The 21,321-nt window shown below is 36.5% G+C and overlaps 1 protein-coding gene across 1 annotated transcript in view; it reads left to right on the plus strand.

Annotated features, from left to right (window-relative positions):
• Positions 1 to 1,537: 1,537 nt before the first annotated feature.
• The window catches only part of LOC140171881 (endosomal/lysosomal proton channel TMEM175-like), a 75,288-nt gene continuing 55,504 nt past the window's right edge, over positions 1,538 to 21,321 (plus strand). Inside the window, exon 1 of the mRNA XM_072195223.1 lies at positions 1,538 to 2,557. Coding sequence (XP_072051324.1) covers positions 2,120 to 2,557 — 438 coding nt within the window. The 5' untranslated portion in view covers positions 1,538 to 2,119. The remainder of the gene's footprint in view (positions 2,558 to 21,321) is intronic.

Here is a 21,321-nt window from a genome sequence, read left to right on the forward strand (position 1 = left end):
AATCCAGGTGAAAAGCACTTAAAATCTAACAATACATTGTACATGTTTAGATGGTAATTTACCATACTATCGACCTCACACCGTCGGTCCTAGAAGCGCTTGCTACATGAAGTCTGAAATCGTCGTAGGCATTTAACGTAGGGACCTTAAGTTATACAACGAGTGCGTCTACCCGGGTATTACCTACGAGCTTCGAAGCTTCGAAGGTACAGCTGAAGGTAGCTACTTACTAACTTAACTACAAGCTACAAGATACACACGATCACAACCATTAAATGCATTCGTAGCTCAATATTCATTGTATTGAATTATATGATGTCATAAAATGAATTGAACATCCGATTTAGAGGAGAGTTACATATACTTCCATACTCCAAGTTGAAGACTTACAAGATGACCTTGGCTGACAACAAGTGCTAAGATTGATGAATGCCATCGTAACAGAATGAGTGATATAGTCCGGTATTCAGTAATTACTTCTATTATCCAGTCTTAGATATCCGGAGGATTGCTTCTGCCCGCCTTGGACTTGCCAAGCTTTCATCTCACAGTGAATAATCCATCTCAATGATACTTTGTAAAAGTACAAAATATATGCACTGCTATAGTACAGGTATTAGTTGAGCATAGGTGTTTGGGTTACTTTTGGCCATTATTCTCAAAATGTGAACACATATCTGCATGGAATAGTGTGGAATCCATTACATGCAAAATATGCCGCATTCATGTAATTCAGAAACATAATATAGTCTGTATCAAAATAATTGGTTTTCTAAAGATATGATATTTCAAGGACGTCTACTTCTTTCAAATGCAACATTGGATCCTCTTGACTTGAAATGACCAGAATTTAAGCTACGCATACTTATATGTTGCATGCTGATGTGTCAGCCTTGTCCATACATAAAAACAATATTCTATTTATAATAGAAAAACAATATATTGCCTGCCAAAGGAGTTATGAACAATATTTGTGCAAATGTTCTTAGATGCAAATTCATACGATTAGTACGACTAATTCTTGCAGATATTTCGAAAACAGGTTTTTTTCTTGACCATGTTGACGCTATTGTTGCAATGACGACCTGCTTACAGATTAACACGAGCTCTGCAACAATAGCATCAAAAAAGAAACGTTTTCGAAACGCCTGCAAATAGGCCTAAGTGGAATTTTATTGGATTAGTCACATAAATTTGCAACTAAGAATCTTATCATGAACGGAATATCTTCGAACGCAATATAAATAAAATAAATTTGGAATAACAAAAACATCGTAATATGAATATTGTTGTAATTAAGCTTTTTAAAACTATAACCCTATAACTAGCCAGTAACCTCATTTTGACAATGTTTAGTCAAACATCACAAAAGTCACCCCTTAGGAATCAGCACAAGCTCTCTTAGTCTGCTTAAGTCACGTGATATTACTGACAACGCCACTTAATAGTAGTGAGCAATGCAACAGCTTACACACAATACGTCATCAATTTTGTAAGAGCAGCAGCTACATTGATTTATAAATCAGACAGCGCTTGCCTTTCGCGCTGGAAGGTTGGGATTTGTACAACGTGCAGCCATGTAAGAAGGAAGTCGTTTTGTCTGGTCATAAGAAGTGAACCGTGTCATCGGACTTACTATACATAATACAATTTTGGAAAATATCATAAACTGCTTTGACATATTATATAATTAGTTGACACGAAGTTAATGTTCCCAGTATATCGCCTTCGAAACTTCTCTCACGCCACAAAAGTCACAAGAGCTGCATTGGGCACGAAGACTGAATGGACACATACTTAGTAGAAGACAGAGAAGAAGAAGAGGCGGGAAATCAAATTTTAATTTGATTTGTCATCGTATTGTCCACTGCCAGGTCCTGCGGTAATCGTTTGTGTCCTGCACTCATACAGGTGGTGCTTGACAAACCCATATCACCTGAGATAACCTTTTCTTCTGATGTAACGTCTGCAACGTCGTAAACGAGCCTGCTGGGTATTTACATTCCCAATTAAACCCGCAAAGAGGATTCTTTTGGTGTCCTGCTGTAGTGCGGCGTGGATTTGTTGAGAGTTGAAAGGGAGCGTTTGGTTTTCTGCTCTGTTATAGTAAACCTTCAAAATGTTGTCGACAGATGGGCCTTTCGGGATGGATACGAGACAAGGTGGACAGAACAATCATAATAATGTGACGGTCAGTGTCCAGAATAATGCAATGAATGGTATTAACGCGGGCATGATGGATAAAACAAACTATCATCACCAAACGGCTTATCATCAAGATCATGACAAAGATTTCAACATGATCTCCCCTTGTGTATGTTCGCCCAAATCTGATTATAACTGTTCTTGCGGTGAAGTACGAACTGTGAAACAGAGGGCTAATACAACTGTAAGTGTTATGACGGAGATTTGTAAGATTAATATGGACGATTCTATGGAAACGGAACATGTGTTCGCCGACGAAGACGTGGACGATAGAAAGAAACATAGATTTATGTCATCGCAGAGGCTGGATGCTTTCAGTGATGCGGTGTTTGCCACGGTGACGACATTCATGGTATGTTTTGTTTATAAACCATCGCATGTCTACTTAATATATCTGTAAGGAAAGTACTTATTCGAGGACGCCAGTTTCTAATCTGCAAATTGCCATGGTTTTGTCACAGTCTTAGTTTTGATCAGTAGAGTCTATGTTCAGTTTTTCACATGGGAAATCATTTTGTATCTATCTTATTAAACAATTAGGTATGTTCACGTGGGAAATCAAAAAATTAAGGTACTTAAGTTTACAAATTTTGTTACTTTTAAGAGAACTTTGTTACTTTTAATGTTCTTAAAAGAACATTTGAACTAATAAAAGCTGGCACTTTTTTGGTCAAAAAACGATTGTCAAGGACGTTACAAATACTTACAAGGCAATCCAATTTTGTTCATTTGTATCCATTTATAATCATGATATGGAAGCGTGTTTTTATTTAGTTATTCCAAATGGTATATTGCATAACATATTATTAGAACTAATAACCAAATAACCAGAATGTCTGCGTTTACATGTAGTTCAACCCGTTTAAGACCAGTATTCCAAATGGTATTGCACAACATATTATTAGGACTAATAACGAAAGAACCAGAATGTTTGCGTTTACACGTAGTTCAACCCGTTTAAGAACATTATGTATCGGACAGTGCAGCTTTAATAAATCAAAGTACATGTTGGACAATTTGGCTCGGGAATTAGGTATGAGCTGGAAGGGATAAGCTTACAAGAAACAAACAAACAAATAATTACATCTGAAAGAATTAAATAATTATTGAACTGTCTTAATGATGTAACTGGGTCGTAATAAACGTTCACTACCTTGATGTATTCTGTGCGTGCCATCAGGAGAGACATCGCTAAAACAGTAGCCAAAAAAACTGGTGATAAATTTTCTTAATGACTCAAAAGGAAAACCTGGTCGTTTTTGTTTTCCTGAGGTTCAGAACAGGACGAAGTTAGGAAGTAGTCAGGAAGGACTGAAGAACACGGTTTAACTGACAACGGAAAATTATGATTTATGACTTTTGCTGCATATTAAGAGTATTAAACAACTTTTAAAAATCAGTTTAGAAATTATTCAATCCAGTCGGTCCGGACGGCCACACGTTTGAGCATGATGGGAAAGGAAAGCTAAAGGAAAATGCTTAAGCCAACTTGTCTGCCTGAAGTACAAGGCAATGATATTAACAAACTGAATACATTACATTAGTAAATTGGAATGATAATTTGTGGTGAAATGTCTTATGAAGAGACCATTAAATTTAAAAGGGCATTTCGTGATCCACAGCCTCATCCCCCTACTTTTCTCAAAAAAAGTTGAGATTTTTATATCACTGGAAACCTCTGGCTAAATGTTTATGTACAAAATATTTCTTGCAGATTAATTCGTTTAGCAAAGATATCGTGAAATTTGAATTTCGTTCTGGTGCACCAGAACGAAATTACAATGCATTGTCTATGGAGCAGTGTAATACACATAATCATGCATAACTCGCGAACGCAAAATCGGAATCAACTGAAATTTTGGGAATAGGTTTTTTCGTGGATATCTAATGAAAAATTACATAAATAGAGGATGCTAGGATCACGAAATACTCCTTTAATTAAAACTTTTCAAACGGCACTTTTAATCAGAGTAAATATTTAGGGAAAGAGCTTGTAAGACAGCAAAGGAATAACAATGTGAGATTTGAACCAGCTATCTTTAGAACAACATGTTCAATTTAAAAATGGGGGAGGGGGGGTCAACTTTTGATATAAATGACCTGTTCTGAAACCAGCTACGTAAATGCATTCTATGGGGATTCGAACCAACCACCTGAAGCCATACATAATGCGGTAGATCAATGAGCTGTCAATGACCTGTTTTTTATGTCGTTCTTGAACTTGTTTGTAATAGCATGTAATATGTGCGTCATGCAACTAGTGCGAAATAAATAAGTATCAGGAATAATCTAAACACCAAATTATTACTGTGGTTTATTTCAATGACAATCCTAAAGCACAATATCAACACAATTATTATTTTGTCATAATAGACTTTAATTGCATACCTTCGAGGTACTAATACACAGTACATTGTATTAGACGCACATTGCGGTTTTGTCTACGTACATAGACAATGCATGCTTAGTTTTAAATGATTTGAAAATGGTAAACAATATCATCAAGGACTCAATATTTTTAGAAGTCCTGAAGACAGTTCACTTTCATGTTGACGTTTGTGACAAGTGTTATCCTTATATTTATTCATTATCATTATATTATTGGCCTTTTATACTTGCACATGTCTGTTTTTCTCACCTAATTGATTATCCCTTCTATGTTTTTTATCATTATTCTAATTTCTTTTCATTCTATGCTTGTCACTTTCTTTTGCTGTCTTTCTCATTTAATCTCTGGCAGTGCTAGTTACTAGCGCAACTTGTTTTTACCTTGTAAAAGGGAGTGTTTTTATGCTCCCGAAACGTCGGTTGTTTTGTCTTTTTAACCCTAAATTTTGGATGTTGTTGTACATATTAAACAGTTTTTAACATTTATTTTCCTTGGTTGTGTACACTATTTGAATCTTTTTAAGATCCATTCAAAGTTTCCCTGCTGGTCAGTTGCTACTGTTTTAGTTTGCTTTTTTGCTAATATATACGTAGCCTGGAAGTTTGTCAAATGCATACGGATGTTGTAGAGCACATAGACGGCATGCCCCCACAGGTTTACAGAATATTTCAAAATGAGTCAAAATTGTCCATCCAATATCAAACACATGCGATGGTTGAGCGGGATGATTGTAGTACATATGATGCCTTTAGTAATTTGGTCTATGGATAGATGATTTGAATGGGAATTTAGGTCGTTATGCACCCTGGTCGATGGCTAAATTAGGTCGTTATAGGCCAAGGCCACGGCCTATAAACAAGATAATATAGGACCAACATTTTGCTTGTACTTCTGCCGCAATTGTATAACGTTGGATGTTTTTCAAGTGATGTGCAAAAAATAATGCAAATCTGTGTACGTGGTGTTTTTACTCATGACGTCATATGTCACTTACCCGTTTGTGACAACCTTCGAATTGACGTTAGGCGTATACAAGCACCGTGTACACAGACGGATTGACGTTACATGTATACAAGCACCGTGTACACAGACGGATTGACGTTACACGTATACAAGCACCGTGTACACAGACGGATTGACGTTACACGTATACAAGCACCGTGTACACAGACGGATTGACGTTACACGTATACAAGCACCGTGTACACAGACGGATTGACGTTACACGTATACAAGCACCGTGTACACAGACGGATAAGTCTATTTCAAATCTTCCGTATTGAAATGTTATGCTCTGTGTATTATTGGAAGTCATTAAACTCATTCTCTTACAAAGCCACATAGCTTACAGGTGTAAGTGACGCGTCGAGTCCCATATAGGATGTCTGAATGAATCCAGGGCTTATATTATCGGAAATGGCTAATATTTATTCACGTGAAATACATTGTGACAACCATACAGACATCAATGAATTATATTGTCCGGTTTTTACAATGATATCTTTACACACACGAAATGCTACCTGGTTTGGATTTGGTGACCAGAAATGTGTCCTTCCCGAGAGCTGAAAAAAATTTGGTCGTTGTGATTCTGGTTAATGACAATGTCAGGTTTTGTTAAATGTTCAGGATTAAGGATTAGCGGTATTTTAATACAAAAAAGAAAGAAAGAAAAAAGTATTACATCATCTCTCCAAGGCATTACAATATTCCTGTAGACAATTCTAGATATTTTAGACACATCAGACAGCTCGATATGTTCCAATTGCTTTGTTATTTATATTGACTTCTCAATTTTGTATACGCTTTCGGTGGCAGCTGCAATTTGATCTGCAATTCCTTGCCACCGAAAAAGAACCTTTATGGTCGTACCTTTCCTGGTAGTGTGAATGTGCACCTTCATGTACCGTCTGTTAATGTTCAAGGTCAAACAATTATTCTAACATATCTGGTAGAGAACAAATTTTAATCTTTCGCCAGAGTAGCCAGCGCACATAAACCCAGACAACTAACGTGACGTTAGTCACGGCTGTGTCTTTTTTCTTACAGGTTCTTTCTGCCGACCATTACATTTGCTCTAGCACTCACATGCTTACACCGATTTGGACCTAACTTGGTCACAACCATCATTGACCATGCCCCTACATGTCACATGAAACTCGTGGGGTCAAAGGTCACGCTGGGGTCATAGGGGTCAAAAACGTGATTTCAACTCAAAATGCTTCTTCTCCTACAGATTACGTATGACGGTGACCCCACTTGCACACATGCATTGTTATTACCCAGTGTCTATGGGGTCCTCACAGATTTGGGGTCAAAGGTCATTAAGGGGTCACTTCCGGTATAAAACGAAAAACCTTCAAAAATTTTTATTTGCTAAGAAAAACATAGAACAGTAACGGTATGTTCACACTTGAATTGTAGTTACCCTGTGTATATGTGGTATTTTTTTATTACGGGTCAAAGGTCATTAAGGGGCCACTTCCGGTACAAAACGAAATACCTTTAAAATGCTTCTTCTCCCACAAATTACGTAGGACAGTAACACCACTTACATACATGCATTGTTATTACCCAGTGTCTATGGGGTCCTCACAGATTTGAGGTCAAAGGTCATTAAGGGGTCACTTCCGGTATAAAACGAAAAACCTTCAATGTTTTTTATTTGCTAAGAAAAACATAGGACAGTAACGGTATGTTCACACATGAATCGTGGGTACCCAATTCATATGTGGTATTTTTTTTATTTGGGGTCAAATGTCATTAAGGGGGTCACTTCCGGTATAAAACGAAAAACCGTCAAAAATTTGTATTTGCTAAGAAAAACATAGGACAGTAACGGTATGTTCACACATGAATTGTGGGTACCCAATTCATATGTGGTATTTTTTTATTTGGGGTCAAATGTCATTAAGGGGTCACTTCCGGTCTGAGACGAAAAACCTTCAAAATGCCCCTTCTGCCACAAGTAACATAGCAAAGTGGTGCCACATGCACCCATGCATTGACATTAGCCAATGTCTATGGCCGTTTTCATATATTTTGGGGTCAAAGGTCATTAGGGGTAACAACACGGCTGTGTTCGTGGGTTAGACCACAGCTTAGTCTAGTAACTTTTATATCTGGTAAAGTGTTACATGTATACGACTTAGGAAAGTTTATGTGCTGGAAGGGAACACCGGGTCTGGGAAATTTCAGTATTTGAAAAAACATAACACGGTATTACATAGCCGATATCTCTAAGGCATTTTAATTCCTGTTGACAATTTTAGAGCTTTTAAAATACATCAGACAGCTCTATGCGTTTCCTTTGTTTTGATATTGAGTGATTCTCGATATTGTTCTTACTAAAAACCGCTTTCGGACAGCAAATCTCTTAATTGTTTGCGATCGATATATCATATGAAGAATATAGTTATGCCTGTAACACTGCTGTAACTTTGCTGTGAAGTCTAGACCTACTGTCGGTTAATTTTCAAGGTCAAATAATGATACCAAAATAATCTGAAAACATGTACTTTTTAGTATACGATTTAAAAAAAGTTTTGTTCTTGGAACCCCGGATCTGAAAATTCCTGATATTTTGAACATCATGAATATCAACATGGAAGCTCTAACCCGTAAATTAATTGATATTGTTTGAACCATATTTAGATATCGGCCTACTACGTTTGTGGTTAGTTCATTTTGAATGACAGATTTGACATTTCGAATATTTTTTTGTGCCAAGTGTCGTAGGCCTAATTACGCAAACCATACTTTATTTTTGGAAATCGTAAACAGAGCCAATTTGCTTAGATGTGAGAAAAGTGCATACTTTTAGGTCAGCGTAATACTAAGAAAACTTGCCGAGTACTACAAGTATGCTGGGGCGTTCTGGATACGCATCATGGGTGATAGTCTACTTTTATACGAAGATGTACGATGACATGATCAATTTGAAGTCACTAGCGGTGATAAAACTCAACAGTTATGAAAATAATGATTTGATAATAATTTGCGCACGAAAATATATTTAAGTTTAGACTGTGTTTTTAAGGCTAGTAAGCTGTTGTGAATTAGTCGAATCGTCGAATTCTGTGAATGACCTCTGGCGAAAATTGTTTGGGTAATTTGACATCTACCAGCTAAATTATAAGCAATTTCAATGGGAAAAGACTGAACAAACTGACCTATACAAAGGGAACAGATTCCAACAAGCGCAGCAAAAAGACAAAACACATACTAATCAGTCAATCTTTATTGAAGCCGTATATTTTGGTTTCAAATCTTTCTGTGTACTCTTACTTTATTTTTATTGGTTCTTTTGTTTTAAAAGGAAGTCTCCGGCAATCAAGACATTGTGCCTTATATGATCAATTTAGAAAAATAATTATCAAGCACGAATCACATGGTTTTATTTGAAACAAACTCATATTTACCAAAAAACGAATAAAAACAGTCGTCTCTCAATACGCGATATTCAAAATTCCCGCGCCGAAATTGACAGTGCAATGACGTCATGGTTTATTTGTGCTCAACTATCGCCAGCCTTCTTTGTAGGCTATTACTGGGACGTCATTGCACTCGGCTCCCGGGAATTTTTGAATATCGCGTGTTGAGACACGGCTGTTTTTATTCGTTTCTATGGTCAATATGATACCATAAAATAAAAAACCATGTGATTCGTGCTTAATAATAGTTTTCCTAACATATAAGGCATAATGTTGTGATTGCCGGAGACTTCCTGTAATCTTTTTGATTGTGTGACCTAAATCGAAATTACGTTCATGTAAAACTCAAACCGAAAACAAGCTCAGATGAATCTCTTAGGAAATCATCAACAATTATGAATGGTTTATGATGATTAATTAAGATTCGGCCTGATTTAATGTCGCTAGTTCATGGCTATGACATTGCCGGCACTGCATGGCTCGATCGTTTAAAGTTGAACACTATTTGTAACGGAAAAATACGCGCCATTCTGACGGTCTTGTAATGTTTTAGCTACTCATTATTATGACATAGATTTACATTTAAGACTATATTTCATACAGGGAGTTTATCAAAGATAGAATAAAATTAGTCATTTTAACCACATCAACTCAGCTTATACTAGTAATTTATTCAACACTTTTGTAACAAATGATTTGTTGGATTTACTGGGACAGATTGTTGCAAAATGTGGTAATAAAATGGGTACATGAATCACAGACATTTGAACTAATTAAAAGTGTAATTATCATGCCCATGGTAATACGATACCATTTACAATTACAAAAAGTCGGCGAGCACGTACTCTGGTACCACAGCTATATAACTTCTGGCATACAGAGAAGCGAGCGAATAAGTGGTTACAAACGAAAGATAAATAGCTACATTTTGATGCTAAAACACATTTCCGCATTCACTTTTGCTGAATCTCAAAACTGATTAAATGCCAAGTGTAATAGTTGGTCTTAGAACTAGCGAACCTTAGGACTAGCGAACCTTAGGACTAGTGAACCTTAGGACTAGTGAACCTTAGGACTAACAGGCTGCCAAACATAACTATATAATACATGTTTTTAACTTTGCATTATGTTACTTTTACCCGTCATTCAAAATGTTGATACCGAATCTTGGACGCTTTCCCATAACTTGTTTTTAAAAGACGACAATCACAAACTATTTTTAACTTTTCATATTACAAATGCGCGCCAAATCTATTAAACGCTGGTTTACAGTACATTTTGGTGTCTCATCATTTATAAATATAAGGTAAGGAACTATGCGGCGTGGTGAAGCACAATAGCGCAAGGTACCAACGCCAAATTTAGTCACACCCGGTATTCTGTCATCACAATGTCCAATATGAAATGACATATAGCAATCTATTATCTCCAAGCTAAGGATAGGTGTGGTGAAACTCGTTGAAGCGAAGATATACACCTACCTTCTCCTTTAAACGTTTCTATATACAGTACGTTTTTTATTCAATAGTAACCATGGTGACAGCCATTTGTCCATATTATTGTTAGTCATTCTTTCTATTTAGTCCCTATAAATGGCCTTTTCTGTCATCACATTTTCCAATATGAAATGACATCTAGCAATCTACAAATTTCAAGCTAAGCAAAGGTGTGGTAGAGAACTCGTTGAAGCGAATACACTAACCCGGGTCACTAAGCGTATTTATAGTAAATATACTAAGTTGAGCACATCATTTACGACAGTTCTTTTCTTAAAGGTCCGTAACCCGATCGACAACATCATACCCCCGATATTTTTCATTGTTGATGAGGTTTTGGTATCACATAATAGATACTATTTTTCTCATTACTATCCTGAAATTTGACGCCCCAAGTCGATGTATTTCCAGAGAAATCATGAAAAACATCGGCCTTTACAGGCTACCAATTTCTAAAAACTAAAAAGTACGTCGGATTTCTGGGTAGGGAATTATGAACGAATAATCAGTCTCCTCAACAGCTACTTAGTATCGGAACGTGACTAGTGGAGCTTGATTGTCATGTCAGTGCACCCAAGTCGATGTATTTCCGGAGAAATCATGAAAAACATCGGCCTTTACAGGCTACCAATTTCTAAAAACTAAAAAGTACGTCGGATTTCTGGGTAGGGAATTATGAACGAATAATCAGTCTCCTCAACAGCTACTTAGTATCGGAACGTGACTAGTGGAGCTTGATTGTCATGTCAGTGCACCACGCACGCACGGCACATGACGAAGGGAATTACGCCCAGAATGCAATTCACGCATACCAAGGTATTGGATTGCGAATTTTGCTATTTATTTACATTTACGCTGAAAATGCTCTCGTTTTTTCACGAAGCAACATAAAGGGGACGATATTTGATATCATTATGTAGTTTTAAAGACAATCCATATCCAAAACCAATAGGGTTACCCCCCTTTAAGCGTGGTCTTAACCTTGGAATTGTGGAAACTTTCGGGCCTGATAATTGCTAAATTGTTGGTCTAAAGAATTTAAAGTATACATTTTAGAATGGCAAAGACTTTATGAATTCATCTGTGAGGTCAAATTTGGGCCAAAATGCTCATTTTGGCCCAATTTTTTTCGGTCAACGTAACAAAAATATTCTTGGGCTAAATATTTTCTTTTTATTAATTTTTAAAAACTAGATAAAAATATCCAGGAAACGTTTTTAATTTTTTTGAATTTTGACCAACTTTGAGAAATTTGCATAAAAAATGGTCAAAATGCTCAATTGAAAAAGAAATCATAAAAAAGTCTGATTTTCGCCCAAATGTCAAATATTTTTGGTGAAGTTGGTCAAAATTCAAAAAAATAAATAAAAAAACGATTCCTAGATATTTCTATTAGATTACGAATCTTCTTCTATTAGCAGCTTCTTTTGAAGTTTGAAAATCGTTGACTTAAAATTCTCATACTATTCGGTTTTTAATATGAAAAGTAACGGAGTAATTTTTTATCATTTTTATTCAGTGTTGTTATCAATAGTCTTAGTAACATGACACAACATCTTGTCCACTCTAGGGACTAATCTTGTCTGGTAATTTCTGCCAACTTAAATTATAGAACCCACTTCGGCCACTGATGCACAGATAACCTTTTGCAATATACTATTTTGCGAATGATACGACAAGATAAATACCGGTCACATTTGACAAGCAGCCCGGTCATTGGCATTGGTGCCGAACATATTCTCAGTACATGTAACACGTGACTTATCGTGTCATTTCTGTCAAGTTGAATTTCGCAGACGATCGTCTAAACAAATTAAAAAGACACGTGACAATTATAAGCTTTTTGAACTTTTAACCATTGTAACATGTGATTCACGATATACTAGTACTCGTAGAAGTTCAGCGTCAGTAAAGTTAAATCTTGTCATAACGTTTCGTTGTACCATGTATACTGTTGAAAAAAATTCCAAAAATAAAGGTATATTGATACACACACACAGCCACCCCACACACATCCCACAAACCCAATTTAAAATGGTAATACAAAATCATTTGTTTAACTATGCAATATGTATATTATATAACGCGATATAGGGTGGATAGCCTGGAACGGGACCTGATTGCTATCAAAAGACACACTTTCGGAAGTTTACCATTAAAGTGGTGCTCTAAGGTGAAATGTAAGCGCTTTTACCATCATGTCATATCAAATTCTATTCCACATACTCTGTCTTTAATACAAATGGTTGAGAGTTTAAACATTAGATTTACAATATTGTACGCAGACAATATTGAATGATAAAAACTGAACCGTCTCTTCATTTTACACAATCTCGGGGTGAGCAACATGCAAGTATACCTCTGGTTTGAGTATTGATATATTAAGATTAGTCAGGAGACGCTACAATGGTTGCTTATTAATATTTTGTTTACTTGTTTACATCTTTTCAATATTGATCCCATATCCCTCTAATACCATGTATACCGCAGTCTCCAACCAATTAAAGGTTTCGCCACTGATAACACATATATCTTCCTTTGAAACCCACAAGAGCAGGAAAGGCTGCAGGAAGTTCACCCAACCGTTGTGAGAAAAATAAGAAACCACCTTAATATTGCTTTCATTCAGCCATTCATTTCAACAGCTTATAGGGTGGTCACTTGACATTTGGACAAGATCCAAGAAAGTAAAAGGAAAGTAAAATATGTCCTGGGTGGTATTGTATCAGAGGGTTGAAGTGCAATCATATTCCTTGCAGATGTGCCACCATAATGCTGCACTACCGAAATGCCTTCTGTCTTTTTGAATGAGCCTGCTTTCAAAGTAAAAATGCAAGTAAACAGCAAAGTAAATACACGAGGCATATATGTTAAAGCATGGAAGTATGAGACCATGGTTAAACCAGTGTGCTACCAAAGTAAACGTCGTATCTGTTTGTAAGGAGATTACCGTATGTGCCTTTATTTTGTAGGGCAGAGATATAAGCCGTATACAGATTAAGTGATTAAGTACACTATTCAAAAATCAAAGTGTTTGTCAGTGTCTCGGGACATCAGTACTTGGTAGTGCAAGTGTTTTGTTGCCTAAACATCAATAAAATGACACTCATCTGATTTACAAGGTTAATGCTGTTTTTGCAAATCTAACAATGTGATCCTTTAATTTATTTGTATAATGTATATATTTTTAAGATATTTTAAAATTGTAGATCTGTGTTCGAATGAGTACAAACAAGCAAAGTGTTTGCTCCGTGGTTCTTAGCTATTAAGTCGCCTCAAACCCCTCAGAATAACCGGGGTTCTGTTTGGGTGAATCCCTAATTGCTGTATTTGTGTGTCATCAGTTTGTAATGTGTATGTTGAGCGATATTGTGGTGTGCATGAAGCATTGCCTATCATGTTGCAGATATTCGCAGAAAGTCCAAACTGTCTAAGGCAAGATTATAAAAGAGCGTGAACAGTGTCAAACGTGTCAACAGAGCAGAGCGTTTTCGTAAATCTGTGTTCAATGGGTTTGTTTTGGTGCATTATATTCTATAAAAGACGACTATATGTATCAGCGTGCACCAGAATCTCCATCTTCCTTGCTTAAGGGGGTACTACACCCATTGCATTTTTTTGCATTTTGTGAAGAAATGAGAAAAAGAAATTGAACAAAGTGGTATGCAAAATGAAGGGGCAAATCTTCTCGTTCAATTGGTGGCATCAGTATCAATGACGCGTACATGCTTCTAATGGTATAAGCCAAAAAGTGGTACATCACTGATGTTTTAAATTCACTTCATTTTGGAAAGCTTACTATCAACGGATTTCGTTAAAATTTTGAATATGTGTTGCTAACACATTAGGGAAATAATGTTGATATGTAAAATGGGAATAAGTGGTCTCTGATTTCTTTTATGACTTCATGAACTTGGTGCTCCACAACTATCAAAAAACGAACCGGTTAAAATGCTTCTATTTTCAATGTTGAGCTATATTTTGTATTTTGAACTTGCGACACTATTTCACTGAAACTTAATTAAGCCATAGGTAACAGGTTATCACAACCACATTACAGCAATGTTGAAAAAGATTGTATTTTTTGTCACCTATACCACCATATTAGGTAGTTTTCCGTAAGCTTCATTTTTGTGATTTTGGTAACTATTTTATATTTATTTGCCCAATCCATCTCAACTAGGCAATCTAAATTGTACTCACCATTTACATCCCAAGGTATTTTAGTATATCCAGCTCACACATTTCCATTATATATCCAGTAACAGACAAAATATCAAAATTGATGCCTCATTATGACATGTATGATATCACAGACTATCACATGTATTCAGAATTGATGCCTGAATTTGACCTGAACCAATTGACCTATAACCTGACCTTTGATGACCTTATAGCCTTTTTTAATCTCTTTTCCTAACGACACATTATGGAAGATACATACATGGTGTAGTATTAAATTGTCTATGTGGAAGAGATTAGGCCTATTTAATTTATTCAGTGTTATAATCAGTGAGTACATTTCTATAGATAGTATAACAAAGGATTTAATGTATTCTATTCATGTATTCTACTTGGACATGTTCAATAGAATAAATTATGGTTTGTTATGAAACACACATCTCAGTCACTAGGGTACAGTAAAAAAAAAAAATATATAGGGCTAAAATGATTTTCTAAAATGGTTTAAAATCACTTTGTAGGTAGAGATATTTTATAAGTTTAGGACATGAGATGATGAACATATTTATGTAGTTCATAAATTTGCAAGAAAAAAAAGAAGAGGGGTACTGATGAAAATCAGGGTATTATTCCCCCTTAAACAAAATTAGCAGCAATTTGGGAATCACTGAATGACCTTGACTATTCGTTGTTTGATAAAAGAACCTTTATCAATCAAATGACCTTGACTATTCATTGTTTTAACTTTAACACAATTTGCTTTCTGGATATTGAATCCGATTGCATAGATTGGCATATTTTAGCGGAAGGTTGTTGTTAAACCTTCTAAATACAAATTGTGGGATAGGCTTTTACGACGGGAATTCATAACAATTAGTGGTTTTTTTAGCGGGTCGGACAAGAAAACCCACTAATTCTTCTAAATACAATTTCCATCCAAATGCAACTTTACATGAGCCAGGGCATTAGCTGTGTTTAGAGTTGACGGTAATTTCTCTGAATTTACTCAATATGACGATGATTTTTTTCTTTAACAACGTCCGCACGGTAATTATACCGTCGACCATTGGTCAATGTCACAATGTCACCGTCCTTGCACAGTCTGTCGTAGTTGAGCGCGAACTTGTAGGTAAATCGTCGAAGGTAAGTCGTAGGAAGATAACAACAAGTGCGTCTGCACCTTTGAATTTACCTTTGAAGGTAGCCATGATTTACGAACTTACCTGCTTGCTACCAATGAACGTCTGAACACAACTATAGCTTACTTGACAAAGAGATGTTAATCATCTCATTTTCGCATTTCTCTATTGTTTAATACATCTGAGAGAGGACCATTTGAATTCAAATAAGCATTCTTTAACAATTTAATAGAATTAGAATATTTGCAAAGTATGTTCAACGGATAGTGTAGCAATTTCTTGTCCATTTTGTTTAATATACCACCCACTTTCCGTAGAGTATTGCGTAAAAAGTACAGACGGAAACGAGATATTTTCTTTCACAATATATTGAGGCTTTTAATAACAGTAAGTAAGCCTCTAACATTTCGGATTTAAACGAATTCAATCATTTCGTATAATGGTCACTTTAGGATAAACTTTTAGTCACTTGAATTATCTGCTGATAGGCCTTTCCTGGAGCTGACATGGGAGGCCTGAAACCTCCCCCGCTAAGTGGGCACTGACCATTTCAGGCAATACACATGATCCACTAAAAGCAGGACCGCGACACTCCGGAGGACAGCAGAGGACAGAAAAATGTGACTCTCCTGCTAGTCTCCTACACAACCAGTTAATTATGTTTTTGTTCATACCGCATACAGTCTGGCCCGCGCCCGAGACCAGCAGGAGAGTCACATTTTCTGTCCTCACATCGGTATAGGCCGTCTGCACGTTAATTGTACGGAGTGTCGCTTCTCTACCTTTATTTTCTCTGCTAAAAGTAAACAAATTGTTACTAACACACGCGGGAACACACGCTACTCTTTAAATCATAGTCTTCAAAACGACCTTTATTATTCAGTATTGGTAATGTGTTCACAATAAACCTGTTTATACCGGTAATCTTGCGTGGATTCACCCATAATATTAACTCCTTATGAAGGCTGTGACATCATTAATGTTGGTGTCATCAGTTGCCGGTCTACCCACTGCAGCACAGCTGCGCTAGCGTCAGTGTCAATGTCCATGATATCTGTTTACATAGACTACTGACGACAATCGGGGTTGTCATAAAATTGTAAAAGTTTTCTGCAACTAAAAGTTAAGATTCGATATTGTTCACGTTGGTTTCATAGATTGTCTGTCCTTGAAACCTTGGCAATTCCAGGGAGCCATTGCATTGTTTTCAGTGTCACTCATAAATTGCCGCCGACAATACTTGAACATGTGTTTTAACTTTGTCCATAAACGAAGCTACTGTCTCCCGGGCACTGTCTATGCCTGTGTTTGTCCTCCAAAGGTCAAAGATTTAAACTGGAAGCAGTTGAAGGTCATTAACCCGAAATGGGTTAGGGTTTGGGGCATTTAAGTTAGGATTATGCCAGAGTTATGGTTAAGGTTAGCATTAGGGTTAGAGTTAAGCATATGATTAGGGTTATAAGATCGATAACGACCCTTCGGAATATCGATCTGTGATCCACTCACGCTGTCAATTGGTCTTCAAATGCAATGACAATCATCGTTGGTAACTTCTAAATAAGGTTATACTTCAAGGCTCCTTCAAGCTTATAGGCCAACACTTCACCCACAAGATTTCACGTTTAGTAGCACTTACCTATGACCGTCGGTGTAAAGTCACACGCATGTAAAATGGGCTGATGACGGGGCAGATGGTCAACGGTAATTACTCTGTCGACGGGCGTCGTTGTTAAAAAGATCATACTGTTTACAGGTTGTTCGTCTTAAGTAAATTTACCTGGGTAAGTGACCATCTAATCTGGCTAGTGTAATTATTACAGCGTGGACGTCGTCGTGTTTTTGCCTTTAGTCGTGTCTGACTGTCGCCATTATATAGACTCTTAAGGGAATACAGGAAAAATGAAACTCTGCAGTAAAGAATGGTCTCAGATTGCATCCTGAGAGAGTCCATTCTATACTAAATATCAACTGCTAGAAGGCTATCTGCTTCAGTAACAATGAAAATATTTGTTTAGATAATGCAAAGCATAAAAAAGTGCCACAAACGAAAATATGCCTAAGGATTATATAACATGACACAGGAAGGGGTTTAAGGATCCCCGTAACGGGAATGGTGTTGCCAATATTTGAATTCAAGATAAATCACTTTGACATTTTTTTACATAAAACAAATATGACATAAAGTCAATCAACCCCGACTCCATAAGGATACTGAATATTCCATGCAATTATTCGTTATTAAATCTGTTCGATTCATACGAATATTGTAACGAATATTTGTTGACGAACAAAAACCTTCGACTTCAATTTTTCAGGACTTGACTTTGAAAATTTAATGGCGAATACTTTTTTGATCAACAAACATTTGTCAGAAGATAAAAATTACTTGAAGCAGATTAAATAACGAATGTTTGTTGCATCGAATATTCGACGCAAAAATAATTAATTATAAAAAAATCAAAGGAGGTATCAACCTTTGCGCCGTAGTATTCATATAAAATTTTACGATGCCGAAACTAATGAAACCTACTTTAGGTTACATCTGGCTAGTGTAATTATTACAGCGTGGACGTCGTCGTGTTTTTGCCTTTAGTCGTGTCTGACTGTCGCCATTATATAGACTCTTAAGGGAATACAGGAAAATGAAACTCTGCAGTAAAGAATGGTCTCAGATTGCATCCTGAGAGAGTCCATTCTATACTAAATATCAACTGCTAGAAGGCTATCTGCTTCAGTAACAATGAAAATATTTGTTTAGATAATGCAAAGCATAAAAAAGTGCCACAAACGAAAATATGCCTAAGGATTATATAACATGACACAGGAAGGGTTTAAGGATCCCCGTAACGGGAATGGTGTTGCCAATATTTGAATTCAAGATAAATCACTTTGACATTTTTTTACATAAAACAAATATGACATAAAGTCAATCAACCCCGACTCCATAAGGATACTGAATATTCCATGCAATTATTCGTTATTAAATCTGTTCGATTCATACGAATATTGTAACGAATATTTGTTGACGAACAAAAACCTTCGACTTCAATTTTTCAGGACTTGACTTTGAAAATTTAATGGCGAATACTTTTTTGATCAACAAACATTTGTCAGAAGATAAAAATTACTTGAAGCAGATTAAATAACGAATGTTTGTTGCATCGAATATTCGACGCAAAAAATAATTAATTATAAAAAAAATCAAAGGAGGTATCAACCTTTGCGCCGTAGTATTCATATAAAATTTTACGATGCCGAAACTAATGAAACCTACTTTAGGTTGTTAATTCCCGTCGTTAGCCTCCATTTAAATAAAAGCATTTGTGATATTAAAACAGTGGTACGATTATCGTGATTATATTTGTCACTAATGCCAGGAAATATACAGGAGGTTTAATTATAACTGTGATGTCCAGTTGACCTGCAAGTCCAGATGAAACCGGCTAAGTAAACACACATTTCTAGGCACTTAACCACTATGACATTTGAAGCTATTTGAAGTAGCCACTTTTCCCCACACCGATATGGTGATCCTAATACCAGGATATGCAATGAGTTTAATTATAGAGACAGCTTGTAGTCCAAAGAGGTATGTGGATGTCCAGTTGACCTGACGTGTATATTAGCATGTCCACGTCCATCCGGTGCGCGGGATATCATAGCTGAACCATGCCACGCAATTTATGCTTTGAATGCAACAGACATGGTCGGCTTATCTCACACCGCGCCACGAGCTAACCTCACCGTTGCAAAATAAACAAATGCCGCTTATTGTTTTTTGTAATCATTAACACCTGCGAGATTTATAGAGTTAACGTATATCGTGCAGAATTTTATCAAATTTCATGGCGGTTGAAGGGGCGGCGCCAGTTTTGCCGGAGAGGCATTCCGTGGGTGGACTCAACGGACAACGACTGGTAGGTATGGAGATCTTCTAAAGATATACACTGCAAACAAAATTCTAGAGGAATGGCCACTTTCTGGTAGTAAGAATAATAATATAATCATGAACTGAACATGATCATCTCAATAAGTCATTCCCCATCAAGGTCACATACTACCCCTGGATTTGTGGCTTTATGAGAATCTGACAATCGGTCACCCCAATTACAAATAAAGGAATCATAGTGTTAGCTCAAACTGTCAAGGCAAAAAGGTCTCATTTGTATTGGTACCGTTCAATGTTTGCTCCATTGTACCAAAGTATTGAACAATCATAGCCGATGTGCCCATATGTTGAACTCAGGTATGAGTTTGTGTACCCAACACATTCATTCTGAAGTTGGTAATATGGGACCAACATGTTAGCTTAAAGAACTGCGCCCCGACAGATTGGAATGTTTCAGAACATAAAGCTGCATATTGCAAGGCATTGTGGGAAAATAGTAATGATTTTTTCAAGTGGGAATAGCTGTGCACGCTTCTACACTACATAGACTACTCAAAGGAAGTAGAAGGCAATAGGTTTGACAAGTTTCTGGGTTGATTTGCAATGAAGGGTTCATATGCAGTAGATGACAGATAAAAAGGCGTGTAATTAACATCGAATTCTATTTTTAACCAAAATTAATAGAATGGCAAACCCTTAGATTAAAAATAGAATTTTGGAAAATAAATTACAATTCTGCGATGTTACAGGTACGAATACTCTCCAACAGCAGCGATAGTTGGATAGTTGATTTAAATGTTCTTACAGATATCATAATTGGGAACATAATAACAGTTTGAGTTTGTACGAATAATAGTGTGTTCATCAGTTGCATTGTAAAACAAATATCGCGAGTGGTTTTAATCAAGTTTTCCCTCTAAGACTTACAAAAAAATCAAAAAGTTTCATACGAAGTTAAAGAAATATGAAAGTCATTAGTAGCCTATTTGTTTTACACACGTACTGGTCTAATTTACAATGACACAATGCCTCATTGCGTAAGACAAGGTGCATTTTGACAGTTGAACCTTGGGCAACACACCGACATCACCCGGTTAATAATTACATTATACAACAGAGACACTGAAATGAATACCCGGGATTGATACACGTGAATGTGATATGCACGATTTGATATTAGACGATAAATCTTAGGATACCGGGGTAGAAAATGATGAATACTCGTAATTGATTTAGTCTAAAGAAGCCAGATTTGGTTCCTTGCACTTGAATATACGTGTTCAATGGATATGATAGTCGTTAGCTAGCGTCTTGAGAAAGAAGCGTGCGTCTTGAACTCAAAAACTGACAAAAATATTCTGATTTTATATGTGCCGAATTATAGTGCAGCGTAGGCTAGAGAGGTCAATTACCAGGCTATTGTCAGTAGCCTTAGTCAGATGTCCCTCGGCTCATTATGCGTCTCAAAGGTCGGAACAAAATGGCCATGCGTGGCTGTGGATTCAACCTACCATGGCGATTTCTGCCATGAAGATATCGCGGCGATGACACTATGGGCCATTCAACTCTCGCAATACATGCAAACTTG

The sequence above is a fragment of the Amphiura filiformis genome, chromosome 15 (assembly GCF_039555335.1).
Source record: "Amphiura filiformis chromosome 15, Afil_fr2py, whole genome shotgun sequence".
NCBI lineage: Eukaryota > Metazoa > Echinodermata > Ophiuroidea > Amphilepidida > Amphiuridae > Amphiura > Amphiura filiformis.